Source organism: Prinia subflava, chromosome 16 (assembly GCF_021018805.1).
Source record: "Prinia subflava isolate CZ2003 ecotype Zambia chromosome 16, Cam_Psub_1.2, whole genome shotgun sequence".
Lineage (NCBI taxonomy): Eukaryota > Metazoa > Chordata > Aves > Passeriformes > Cisticolidae > Prinia > Prinia subflava.
Genome location: NC_086262.1, coordinates 8,704,048 through 8,718,068, shown reverse-complemented (window position 1 = coordinate 8,718,068; position 14,021 = coordinate 8,704,048). Strand labels below are relative to the sequence as shown.

At 50.3% G+C, this 14,021-nt stretch overlaps 1 protein-coding gene across 5 annotated transcripts in view; it reads right to left on the bottom strand.

Moving 5' to 3' along the window:
• TCF7 (transcription factor 7) overlaps window positions 1–14,021 on the bottom strand; it is a 75,723-nt gene that overhangs the window by 21,134 nt on the left and 40,568 nt on the right. For all 5 annotated transcript variants that reach the window (XM_063413768.1, XM_063413764.1, XM_063413765.1 and 2 more), the window contains exon 4: window positions 3,105–3,237. In XM_063413768.1, the coding sequence (XP_063269838.1) occupies window positions 3,105–3,237 (133 nt within the window). The remainder of the gene's footprint in view (window positions 1–3,104; window positions 3,238–14,021) is intronic.

Sequence of the window (14,021 nt, the reverse complement as noted above, 5' to 3'; positions counted from 1 at the left end):
CGTGCTTTGGTAAGGATTTGTCTGGCTCCAGGATCCCTCTGCCTTTCCCAGAGAGGCCACTCAGGTGCTCAGTGGATGGTCAAAGCCATTCCTGTGCTCCCTCTCCATCAGCCATCCACAGGACCCCCCGTGAGCAGGCAGTGGGGATGCTCCAGCAGGCACCACTTCCAACTTCATTTTAGGCAATTTGAGTTCAAAACAATTGTTCTGCGGCTCTGTGGGTGCCAAGGAACTGTGGAGGTGGGTATGGTGCCAGCTGGGAATTCACCCTTTGCATGGGGAATCCCTGGGTGATCTTCAAAGCCGCTGGCAGGGGCAGCATGGCCAGGGGACACAGCCACAGCACTGCTCTGTTCCTGTCTGGGCTGGAAAACATCCTGTGGTGCCTGGGGCTGTGGGTGGGCCTCAGACAACCACGGTGCTGCTGGCAAAAACAGCCTCCAGTTGACCCCTGGACTGGGAAACTGGGGGGTGCTGGGGCTGAGCCCTGGCACAGCGTGGTGTGGTGATGCTGCTCTTGAGCCTCAGACAAAAATTTTAAACAGGGATTGCTGAGTGGCTGTCCTAGATAAACACATGGACTAAACTGGTGATGAGCTGCAAGCAGTTGCAACTGGGTTTTTCTCCTAGATGTATGAATGATACCTCATTAATTACGAATCACACCAACAAATTCTAAGCATTTTTTTAGGAGACAGCTAAAATAAATATATAACTGACCTGACAGGAATATATAACTTAGTATAGATTTGCTTCCAGTGTGACTCAGTGGCCCACGGAGGGTCAAACAAAACCAGCCCTGCACAAGGCAGCTGATGGAACATCCTCAGATTTGCAGCCCCAACAACACAAGTTGCATAAGTCAGAGCACAAGTTATTCTTGCTGGCCCAGTGGTTGGGGCACCAGCCACTGACTCAGAATTCCTGCTTGTATTTCCTTGTCTGTGTGTCCTTGGGCTACTGTGAGAAACTTTAGAGGGATGCTGGGAGAATGAGTGTGAGAGTGACTCTCCAGTGCTTACACTGGGTGGTAATGGGAGCGTTTCCGTGGTGAACAGAGATGGGGCACATGCAGGATGAACCCTCCCCAGCAGTGCAGGGATGGGACATGTATGATCACAGCTGCACCACAAAGGCTAGAGCCAGCTGAGGATGGTGGGCTGAACCTTTCCTTGAACAGCACATGGGGGGGTCTGTGGGACAGACAGACTCCCTGAGTCTGCAGAAGTACAGGCCAAAATGGGAAGGGGAGACTGGACAGAGCCTGCACTGGGGGCACAGGGGGCAGCCCAAGGACAGTGTCCTGGAATGACTGACCCACCACAGAGCTGAATGCCCAGGGACTGCTCCAGTGCCAGACTTAGCCTCCACAGAGGGATACTGCCAGCTCTGCCCCTGGGTGAGCTGCTCTTGCATCACTTAAGGCTCCCCAGGCTGACAGAGAGTCCCAGCTCATGGCGAGTGGCTCCTGGAGGGGCAGAGCTCTGCAGGTACAGCAAAGGCACTGTTGGGGAAGTGTGTCAGATTGCCTTCCTGCACACCTTCTCTCAGACTCAAACTCAGCCATTACCTGAGCTTTTAGTAGGTTTATTTTGTTAACTCTTCCTATTTTTCTGTTGAGTTTATTATGCTCTGATGGCTGACAAGCAGTGTGCTGCCTGGAAGGCAACCAGGATGTGCCTGGGTTATCTCTTACACCAGACCTAAATCACACCCATCAGCATCCCTGGTGAGACCACAATGTGAACTCCAGACCTAAATCCTACCATCAGCATCCCTGGTGAGCCCACACTGTGGCCTCCAGGTTCAGACCAGGGATTATTCAGTGGGTCCTCCAGCCAAGAGCATCCTCAATAACCCATTGTTTTAGCAATGATGTTAACCTGGTGGAGCTGATGCCTCTGGGAGAGTTTGGATCACTCCTGGGTGGAGACCTTTGCCCACATCCCAACAGTTGGTTTTGTGCCTCTGTTCTGGCACTGGTTTCTGGGCTCTGATGGACACTGACCTCCTTCCTGAATGCACTTTGACACAAAACTCTCAGTTTGCTTGCTTTCCCATGAAATCAAGCCCAGCTTTGTGTAAAAACTCGGGTAACCTGAACAGAAGTTCTGCACTAATGTAAGCTTGAGAAAAGTTTCATTTTGCACTCTGTTTGCCAGGAACTCATGAAGAATGATGGAATGATGGACTGGGGTGAATTCCTCAACACATACCCGTATTTACAGTTTATTTTAGAGGGTTTAACCTCAAAATACTGTACTTTCCTCCACAGCCTCATGAGCCAATTGACACGGCCTGGGCTCACACAGGAACACAAAAAGCCAAACCAGGTGACAACCACAGAACATGTGGCCACGGGGACACACATGTCACAATCCAGTCAATTTTCAGACACCGATCCGGTTTAGTCAAAATATTTCCTGTTTCAAGCATTTATTTTCTCAAAATGACAACCTGACAACAGTTTGGGTATGAGTCAAAGGAAAGATTACTTTCCATTTTCTGGTTGACTCTTGTGCATTATTGTGCAGGCTCTGGTCTGGTCTCAAGGTGCAGGACAGTGTGTACAGAGAACTGAGCACACTGCCTGAGCAGGGCTGGCACTTTTGCTATCAAACTGCTCACAGCCAGACCACAAAGCACTGCCAATAAGATAAATACCCTCCTACTGCTAAGCAATGTCCCAGCTGAGCAAAGGTCCTGATTTTTCTCATTGATTTGGGGGCAGGAAGGTGTCAGCCTGAGAGGCCTCTGTCCCCCTGGCAGCACACAGGTCCCAGAGTGAAATATCCCCCCTGCTGCCTCCCAAAGTTCCTGTGCTAGCTCAGATCCTAGAAGGCTTTGGAGGAATATTTCAGGGACAGGGCAAAGGATTCCAAAAGAGGCTCTAAGCCCCAGATGTAGTTCAAGATGTTTATTCCAGGTGGTTTCCAGAGGGGAAAGAGGTGAGTGCGGAAGAAGAGGGCCTTATCTAGGCTTGTGCTAAGGAGAGAGAATTGGAACACAGCCAATAGTGTCAGAAAGGGGAGGAAGGGTTAAACTACGTGGTTGCAGGCTCTGGGGGTGTCTGGGCGGGGAATGCAGCACAGAGCTGCCCTTACCCTGTTTCTGGTTGATGTCGGCGGGCAGGTGGGGCGAGTGGTTGCCGTGGCTGAAGTGCTCGTTGCTGTACGGGATGAGCGGCGTCAGCGGGTGCACCCCGTGCGACGGCTGCACCACAGGGACCTTGTTGGACTGCAAGACACAACCAGCACAGGGCTCAGCAGCCTGCAGGACACACCAGCAGGGAGGGCCAGTGCCCTCTGCAGCTCTGCTGCTGCCAGCAAGGCTGGGAATGACTGGAAACACTACACAAACACTCAACAGATTACTGAACAAACGCTGCAGCATCCTACAAAAATAATAATAAAAAAAAATCTGTAAGCCAAGCAGGAAAAACAGCTGGAGATGATTTCTTGGATAAGTGGAAAACAGATCAAACCAGCATGAAATTTTCAAAGTTCACAACTTCTTTTCCATTCACTTCCAGTATCTTTTATTCCAGGATGAATGCTCCAAGTGTGTTACCCAAGGCAAAGCTCTTGTTCTCTGTCCTGGACTACCACAGGGTCTAAATCAGGACTTTCCCAGTGAATCCTTCATACTCATTTGGATCTTTGTTTGGGCTTTATTAATCAGGGCTCTCATGCAAAGACAGACACAGGATCACAGAATCATTTAGGCTGGAAAAGACTTGGAAAAGATCGTCAAGTCCAACCTTGGCAGCACAGCACTGCCAAGGCCACCACTGAACGCCGAGGGTAACGCCTTTGGAAACAGGACGTGGTCACCAGCTAGCCCTTGGGCTGAAATCCCTGCTGGACTGAGCTCCAGTGCTGGAGAGGGACCAGAGGGAACTGAGGTAATGCTGGAGATGCAAAAAATCCAGGAAAAGCAAGCAAAGAAAAATCTGTCTCCTCTTGTAGCTACTCCTGGTTATGCACAGTATGGCTGTGGGAGCCCAACACCTTGGAAAAAGCTCTTTTTGTCAACACAACAGGAATTCATTGTGTTGGAACAGAGAGACAGGAACCTGTTTGGAAGAGCTGCACAGCTGTAAGGAACACACACACAGACACACAGACACACACAGACACACCCACAGACACACATACAGACACACAGACACACACAGACACACATAGACACACACAGACACACAGACACAGACACACAGACACACAGACAGACACACAGACACAGACACACAGACACACACACAGACACACACACAGACACACAGACACACACAGACACACACAGACACACAGACACAGACACACAGACACACACAGACACACATAGACACACACAGACACACAGACACAGACACACAGACACACAGACAGACACACAGACACAGACACACAGACACACACACAGACACACAGACACACACAGACACACACAGACACACAGACACACAGACAGACACACAGACACAGACACACAGACACACACACAGACACACAGACACAGACACACAGACACACACACAGACACACAGACACGTTGCCATCTACACAGCCTCCTCGCCTCGAGCACCTTGTGCTGTTTCCTACATGCCCAGTTTCGCCCATGGTTGCCTTTAAATCCAAACTGACTTCATCTTGGTGGTGGAAGGTTAGGATTTGTCCCAGATAAATCCACAAAAAGAAACAGGACTAACAGCACTCCAAAAGAGGGTAAATTTGGGAACAGAGCAGGTCAGACAGCTCTCCAGGGGCTGGGAGCTGGGCATGCCAGCCAGTTTTTATCAGTCTCACTGGGATGTCTACAGATGATTTGCTGTGTGACTTCTGACAAATCATTTATGATCCATGGACTCAATTCACTGGTGCCTTTCATTTTTGTAATGATTTTGCTCATGCAGAACAAGCATGAAGCTCCAGCTGGCTTTGGTGAAGGAGGCACAGACACAGACAGTGGCTCTGATCAGCCTGTCCTGGACCTATCCCAGCCTCTCCAAGAGAACTGGGAGCCCTGGGCAAGTCCTGTGTTTTGCATCCCTGCTCTGAGGAGGAAACCCATGAAGCGGAAAGAAAAACAGACTGATGGAGACGTTGCTTTACATCTGCCTTTCCCACAAAGGTTTGCTCATGCAAATAAAAACCAAGAGGCACGCAGGTTTGCATTTGAGAATGAATGAAAACCCTAATTCCTGATGCTTAACAGGTGTAGGTTTACTGCATACAATGGGGTACTGGGAATGTAATCCCCCTTCCCAGCACAAACTGGTGTGGTACAGGCACTCCTGTCCTGCAGCAGGGCCATGGGTTTTGTGGTTTTCCCATCGAGAGCAGCACTGGGCTGGTCCCTGCTCAGTTAAACACATGTTTGGAGCTCTGAGCTCCTTCTATTCTTAGCCATGAAATGAGATGAAGAAGAGCTTTTCAGTGATATTTCTAAAATTAGCTATGGTTTAGCTTATTTAAGAGCCACAAAGCCTACACGAGGGACATGCAGTTCTACGTGTACACTCTAACATGGAGCAGAACAAGCTCAATGTTGAGCTGTTTTGAAAACCTGAGCTCAGGCATTTCTTCTGTTCAAAGCAGGGCAGATCTTTCTTTCCCATTTGCTTCATGCCTGATCCAAAGCACAGCACCATTCACCAGCCAGCCTCGCTGCCTGATGCCTGTGAACAGCTTTCAGAGCAATGACAGGAGACACACACCACTCCAAAGGCAGAGGAACTGTTCTGATGCTGGTCTGCAGGACACCTCCCCAGGGAAAAGCAGGGAGTACACATGGTTAGAATAAAGCATGGGCTGTCCTTTCCACCAAAGCAGAACATGGAAGTGCTCAAGGCCAGCTTGGACCAGGCTTAGAGCTAGTGGAAAGTGTCCCTGCCACGGCAGGGGATTGGAAGGAGATGATTTCCAAGGTCCCTTACAACCCAAACCATTCTGAGGTTCAGTGATTCAGTGGTAACCTGGTGGTACAACAAGACTTGCAGCTCAATTACTCAGTTTTTCCACCAGTCCAGATGGAAAACAACATGTTGCACCAGTAAGCAGAGCTGCCTTCCCCATGGCCCTTCCACATTTGCCCTTGCCTCACTTTGTGCCTGCCTTGCACAAAAAAACTTCTCTACTCTCTAAAGCCATAAAGACCTGGTGGGGAAGGATGACCAGCAAGGAGATAAGAAAAATTTCTGCAAGGGGCTATTTATTCCCCTTTCCACTTCCTCCATTAGGGAGTTTGTTACAGGAACTCATCTCTCAAAATTAAGGGAAGAAGGAAATGCTCCACAAAAATATGGAGAAAAAGTGAAAAATCCATGTTGATCCTGGTTCACAGACTGCAGCTGCCAATGGTTGTGGCCCATGGCCATGGCTGCAGCTCCTGGTCTTCCCCAGCTGCACCATGAAGCCACACCTGGCTTAGAGAAATCCACAGGCCAGAGAAATGGGATCAATTCCCCGTTTTTTGCAAGGTCTGGATTATGTTCCTGCAACTCAGCTGCAGCACATGAACCTTGAGGAGACTTTTCAAGGCAGCTGACAATGTTTTATGCCATAAAATCAGCCTGATGTAAAGAGGTTTGAATTGACACGAGGGCAGTGGTTTGGTGTTCTCTAGAAGGTCCCCTGGGAGGACACCAGGTCAGGACATCCCAGGGGATGTGCTGTGGTTTGTAAGAACCTTATTTTGTCTCCTGAGTTTCAACACAGCTCAGAGCTGCAGTGACAGAGCTGCTCACTACCCAAGCACCAAAAATAACACTGCTGCTGCCAAATATCACGGCCCCAACACAAATTTGTCACCTCCTGTCCCTCAGCAGCCATGGGGGGCATGAAGGGGCTCCAAGGGCAGCTTTGGCCCACCTCTTCCAGCACAGCCCTTTGAGGACAGGTTGGGGAAGGAGCTGTGCAGCCACAACCTCGTACAGAAATGAAGAGACACATTTACAGCAAACACAGCATGGTATTTCCAGAGGGGATGGAGCAGCAGGATGGGGTTTGCAGGTCTGGAGGGCTTTCCCTCCACCCTCAAATTTGCTAAATTGCAGCTCTGCCGAGTGCCCAGTGAGCACTGCCCTCTCCTCCCCTGTGTGCTGGGCCAGGCACTGATGCTGCAGTGCATCCCCCTCCCTGCACCAACCTCCCTGAAAATGAGTGAAAACCCCAATGCTACTGAGGGAAGAAGATCCCTCCTTGAAGCAAAGAAGTGAGTTTAATACCTAGAGGTAATTGGAGGAGCAAAGAAAAAAGACAGTAGCATTAATTATTAAGAAAGATTAATTGTTGGAAAGGCTAAATTAGATGTCCCCACTCATGGCTGGGTGTGTGATTGTGATGAGATCTCAAGGCCAGACAGAAAATTCCCTTTCCTCTGAGCACATGCAAACCCAGTGGATCTGGCCTGTGAGGATCACCCTCACCACTGCAGTTCCAGTGTATTTTGGCTCCAAGGTCCTGATCAGGCTCCACTTGCTTTGCCTTTGCTCCCATTCTCCATCACACACACCCTGGCCAAGGTAGCACTGGGTTATACAAACTGCTAGGATGCTTCTGGTTGATCAGAACTATAAATGAGGGGGGTTTAATCAAAATGTGGGGTTTTCACTAGAGAATGGTGCAAGATTAAAATCAAACATTTTCTGGAAAGCACCTTGTGTTAGGAAGTATTTTAATTCATTTTTTAGAAGCTCATCTATTTAGTCATTACATGCTAAAAATGAGTAGTTTTACTTTGCTAGTTTGATGGAGGATTTTTCTGTTAAACTTTAAAGTTAACCCTAGAAAAATGTAGCATAGAAGGCCAAAAGTCAAAATTTGAGTGAAATGATCAAACTAAAAAACTTCCATGGCTGGTAAAACTCTTTTGAGTTTTTCAGTCTGAAAATATTGTAGGAAAAAAAAATTGGATCAGTTTAGGAAAAGAAACAAATGAAAAAAAAAGATGTTTCGTAACCTGTGAAATTATTCCTTGCTACAACTGAACACAGCTACTAAAAGCAGCAGAGGTCACACCACGCTGCCTGGGGGCTGCTGAAGATCGCAACATCCCACCAGTGCTGGGCTCCACTGCTGCTTTTACAGATGGGAATGACTTTAATTGATTTCCAGGTAGAAGACAATCCAGAACTAAAATAAAGTAGTTTACCTCTACTGCCCCTTCCAATAGCGAAACATGTTAAATTTCATGCTGTTGTATTTTCTTTGGGGATGTGACTTCAAGGGGTGCTGTGCTCCCCATGGAGGGTAACAGGGTGCTGCCTGCCTTGCACAAACCACAGCTCCCAGGACATCAGCCAACATCCTGAGAGCCAAACCTGCTGGAAAACCCTGCTCTGTGGGAGCCTCTGTCCATCCACGGATGCACAGGAGTCTGCAGGGGGATGAAAGTCCCACAACCCCTCTGTGAGCCCTGGAGCCAGGTGCACCCGTGGGCCTGGCTGTGCTGAGGGCAGGCAGGGAGCACCCCAGGGTGCAGGATCCATCCCCCAGCACAGGGTGCCGGGGTGCACAGGGTGCAGGAGCTGGTGGCCAGGGCGAGCGCTGTGGTTTCCAGCCCCGCCAGGGCGCCCAGCCACAGCCAGGTGAAATTACTCACATCACTTTCAAATCTTCCCACATTGCCAGCCCCAAAGACAGAGAATGGAGAGCCATGGGCCAGCCCTGCAGTGCCCTGAGCACAGCGAGGGGCCTGGCCAAGGGAAGGGGACTGGGGCTGGCAGCTGTGCCCTGCTGTGGCCATCCCCACCATGGCACAGGGGGGTTTGGCAGTCCCAGAGCCCCGTGTCACTGGCTGTGCTGTGTGTCTGGCTGCTGGGAGCATTCCCCAAGGCAGTTCTCAGCTCAGACACTGGGCTGAGCTCCGGGCAGGTCTCCGTGCTCCCCTGCCCTGCGTGGGTGCCCGGGCGCAGCACGGGAGCTGCAGGCTGCAGTCCAGCCCCGAGTTGCCCCAAACGTGTTTGCTTTGACGTCACTTCTCAGAGAGAGTGAGATGAGTCGATGTGTCAGCTATGAAAAACAAAACCTACCGAGGTTTGCTGTTGCTGATTCAATGAGGAATTAATTCCTCTTCACAGCAAAATTAGTCATTGTGCCACAGAAAGAAAGGTATAAGGTCAGGCTACACCAAGCATACACTGCTCCTGGTGAAGCTACCTGTGACCAGTGGCACTGTGCCTCTTGCTCGTTATCCTCCAGTCAATCCAAATTAGCAGATGATTAGGGATGTATCAGGGACATTAGTCCAGCTTGGATGAGGCCCTGGGCAACCTTGTCTAGTGAAGGTGTCTCTGCCCATGGCAGGTGGGTTAGAACTGGATGATCTCTAAGGTTCCTTCCAACCCAAACCATGCTGTGATTCTATGGTATGATTAAGGACATTATTAGGCACATCCCACAGCATCAGATGCCAGGAGGGCTGCCAGGAGGACTCCCAGGGGAATGCTGTCACTTGGGGCACTGGAGACCCAGAGCCCCTGACTCAAAGCCAGCCCTGCACACCCCAAGTCCTGGTAACACCTCCCAGCTCAGGGCCCCAGGCTGTGTCAGCAGACACCTCTGCCCCTCATTTCCCCGTGTGTTACACCAGGAGATGCTGTGATAAAGGATCACCCCAGCACCCACTGCAGGCGTTTTTGGCACTGACTGCACGCGGGGCCGGAGCCCTCGGCACCCGCGAGCAAAGGCAGCACTGACTCATTTCTCATCTCAGCACACTCCTGTCTCTTTTCTCACTTTTGCTGCAGTCCCAGCGCCCCAGCCCGCTGCCGCAGAGGAAAAGAAACAGGGAAAGTTAAAGCCACTCATGCTCAGGGACTGCCCTCATCCAGCCATGCACTCCTCCTGCACAGCCAAATTTTGGCTGCAGCAGCAGCAGCAGCAGCAGCATCCTCCTGGCCACTGCCCAGGTCAGCCAGCAGGGCTGTGGCACAGACAGCTGGATCTGGTTCCTACCCTCAGCACCACCAAGGTTCCTCCACACACCTCATTCCCAAAATCAGAAGGGTCCCACTGCCCTGTGCCCCCCACCCCTGGCTGGCCCTGATGTGCTCATGAGCAGCAGTAAGATGGAGAGGAAAGGAATAATTTGCAGTTATTAATTCTTGCATTAATTCTGCATATGAATTGCAACAAGGCACCGATTGGTTTAAGAGACATATCACACATACAGGCAAATACTGTCTTTGCTCCTCAGGTTTTTATCCAAACATTGCCCTCACTCTGATTTTTATCCCTGCACTCTACATTTTGTGGTTGATGGAGCATTAATTTCCTCAGCTCTTCCCTTTCCCCTGATTTCCTTCAGCCTCTTTAAAACCCAGCTCTGCTTTGAAAATGCTGATGAGGCACGTGGGTAGCCCTAAACCTCTCTGCACATTCCAGGGGATGTGCTTGCCTGAGCAGCCAAACTCAGCTCCCCTGATCCTGATTCCCCTGTGACTGGGATGCACATCAGAGAACAAACTCCCCGTGTTTGTAAAAAAATGTGAAGGCATTTCACACCTTCAATGTCCCAGCACTTAGAGGGGTGACCAAGCTCCAGACATGATGGGGACAAATCATGCAATCACAAAATAGTTTGGGTGGGAAGGGACCTTAAAGATAACACATCTACAACTCCCTGCCACGGGCAGATATATATCACCCACTAGACCATGTTGCTCAGAGCCTCATCCAACCTGGCCTTGAACACTTACAGTGATGGGGGAAAATACAGGGAAAGAACTTAAAAACCTTCCAAAATTTCTCTGTGACCTTCTGTGCTGCTGCTGGTTTCTGGTTTTAAGCAATAATGGTTATTATTTTTCAGTCAAACTCAGCAGGGGAAATAAGCTGAGTTTTTCACCATTTACGGGCACAGGAAGAGCTGTTTCACTTCTCAAGTATTTATCTTCTAAGAGAAAGATGTAGGTGGTTCTTCCTGAAAATTAAAAAAAAAAAAAAAAAAGGCATGGAAAAATAAAGATGAAAAGTCCCTCCCAGAGGTTGTTCTCTTGGGGTGACAGGGGCCAAGTGTGGAGGCAGCTACACCCCATACCAGAGAGGTGGAGCCCCCAAAAAATGAAATTTAGACATCACCACCCAATGTTTACAGTTCCATTCAGCAGAAGAGCCACCTCACTCCAGATGCCTCCTCAAACCTGCAGAAATTGCCCTCATGAATGATTGTTTTGCTTGGGAAACACTCCTGCTGTGACCCTCAAAGCATCTGCTCAGGATATAGCAACCCCCTCCAGTCCCCAAGTGCCACAAAAGGCAGTGGTGACATTTGGCTTCATGGAACCAAAATGCTGGGGCAATATAACCCAGGGGCTGCACTGCAGCACCAAACCCCTGCTAGTCTTTCCCAAAAAATGGCAATTTAATTCTGGGGCTGCATCAGCCCCCAGCTCGTCCTGTAACACTCACCTCTGGTTATTGGCTCTCTCTGGGCTACAGAGAAAAAAAAAAATCTCTGTCCCCATCACGCCGTGTGGTTCTGAGAATTTGAATCAAAAGCTGCAAGCCCTGGAGTTACTGGCAGCGCTTGAGGCTGTGAGTGCTCCCCTCTGACCCGTGGGGCTGATAGGATCTGACCTCCTTCACTTCACCCCATTCTCTACAGAGAGCACTCGGTCCAGTACCCAGAATTAATCAGGAAAACGTCCAAGAGGGCAAGGGAGGAAAGCAAAACAAAAATCTGTCACAGAGGCACGGCTTGCCCTGTGGCCAGGCTTGAGACACCGCTTCCCAAAGGGCCGGGGATGTCGCCTCCCATGTGCCTGGCACCACCAGGCCCAGCCAAACCTCAGGGTGCAAAGCTCTGGTGAAACACTGAGGCTCTGCACTGTGAGAGCCATGTCGTGGTCCTGCTGCTGCTAGTTTCAAGGATTTCCACCTGCTTTGAGAAGCTGTTTGCAAACCCCAGCCCCAGCTGCATGCTGGATCTGAACTGAGGTGGCTTTGGCATCTGGTTGTCACATCCCTAGATACTGGGAAGAAATTATTCCCTCTGAGGGTGGTGAGGCACTGGCACTGGTTTCCCAGAGAAACTGTGGCTGCCCCATACCCCAGAAATGTTCCAGGTGAGGTTGATGGGGCTTGCAGCAACTTGGTCTAGCAGACAGTGCCCCTGCCCATGGCAGTGGAGGTGGAATGAGATGGTCTAAGGCCCCTTCCAGCCCAAACCATTCTGTGATTCTAAGATCCCTTATCTCCAGGGATGTGCTTGCAGCAGCAGATGGAAAAACCTGCAAGATTTCTGGGGCCCTCTGCCAGCAACAAGAACCCTCCAGGTGCCAGTGTTGTGCAGTTTTCTGGAGGCAAATGTTTGCTTACAGAATCCCTGGGCATGAGGAGAGGGGTCCTGGCTGCTGGCTGTGTTTTTCTTTCCATTTATAACAAATACAAAACCAGCCCATGTACTTGAAAGAGTGTGGGGGAGTTTACAAAACACAACCCCTCAAAAACACTTGTGTGATTTAAGACGTTTCGATTAACCAAACATCAAAGGGGTGAAACCTGCCCCTCCACATCACAGCAGTGCCAGGGTGCAAGGCCACCATGGGTGACACCATCCTGCTGGTCACACGGGGACCTGTCACATGGGGACCTGGACAGGAGACCTATCACAGGACACCTGCCTCTTTTCTATGGGCTTGGGAAGGGACAGTCGTCTGCCCCTGCTGGCAAGCACTATAGTCCCTACTTTCTATTCATCTTCCTCTCCTCTCCTCTCCTCTCCTCTCCTCTCCTCTCCTCTCCTCTCCTCTCCTCTCCTCTCCTCTCCTCTCCTCTCCTCTCCTCTCCTCTCCTCTCCTCTCCTCTCCTCTCCTCTCCTCTCCTCTCCTCTCCTCTCCTCTCCTCTCCTCTCCTCTCCTCTCCTCTCCTCTCCTCTCCTCTCCTCTCCTCTCCTCTCCTCTCCTCTCCTCTCCTCTCCTCTCCTCTCCTCTCCTCTCCTCTCCTCTCCTCTCCTCCTCTCTCACATCTGTTTCAGAGGATGTCTCACTGCCTGACAACATCACTGGTTGAAAGAAACAGACAACAAACCCAAGTTTCTCATCCCATCTGAAATCTCCAACTCGCTGACAATGCTGGGAAAAATAATAGTAATGACAGGAACAATACATAAAAACAAGAATGGTACTGTGATGTGGCTGACATGTCCAGAGGGAGCTTTCTCCCATGGCATCCCATGGCCAGGCCACACACTCACACCATGGCAGATGACACCAAGGGAAGCAGTTTTACCACGCCCAGGGTCCAAGCCCATGCCACAGTCCAGTAACAGACAAGTCAAAACAACCTGGGATGATAATCTGCAATATCATCATCCTCCTGGAGCACACATTTCTCTGCTGTGGTGAAATCCCTTCAAATTGATACAAATGTCAAGCACAACATGGATGGCCAGGAGTGAATGAACCACGGCTGCTCTGAGCCTTCCCCAGGGTCTCTCCCAGACCCCTCCACAGCGTGATTCCAGCCCAGGGTGGGGACAGATCCCCTCCTCCCCAGCCCTGCCTGTGCAGCCCGCTGGGTGAGGGCTGTGCTGAGGGACATCTGTCCCCACAGGGACCCCAAATGCCCCTGGTGATGGCAGCACGGGGACAGGCGAGCTGCCCGCTGCCACCCCCACATCACCCTAATCTCACTCCCATTTATCTCCCAGCTTCCACGATAAAGGGCTCTGTGGGGGCCGTGGAGGGAAGATAATCCCCTCTGGAGCCAAAGGGATGCTCCGTGGACACCCTGCAGCAGTGAGGCGATAGCAGCTTTCCTTGTTGTTCACTTTCAAGGGTGACATGTTTACAAAGAATGCTACAGCCGCTAATCCTGGATGATACCCTGTGTCTGCCTGAGAGAAATCCTAATTTTCTCGATAGGAGGAATTAGTTCCTTTAATGCTTAATACCCTTTTTTTCCTCTGAAAGCAAGCAAGCATTATTGTGCGGAGCGGAATAAACATTTTAATTAAAATGTGGAATTTATCTTCCAGTCAAATTCGTATGAGCCCCCGATGACATGTCAAACTCT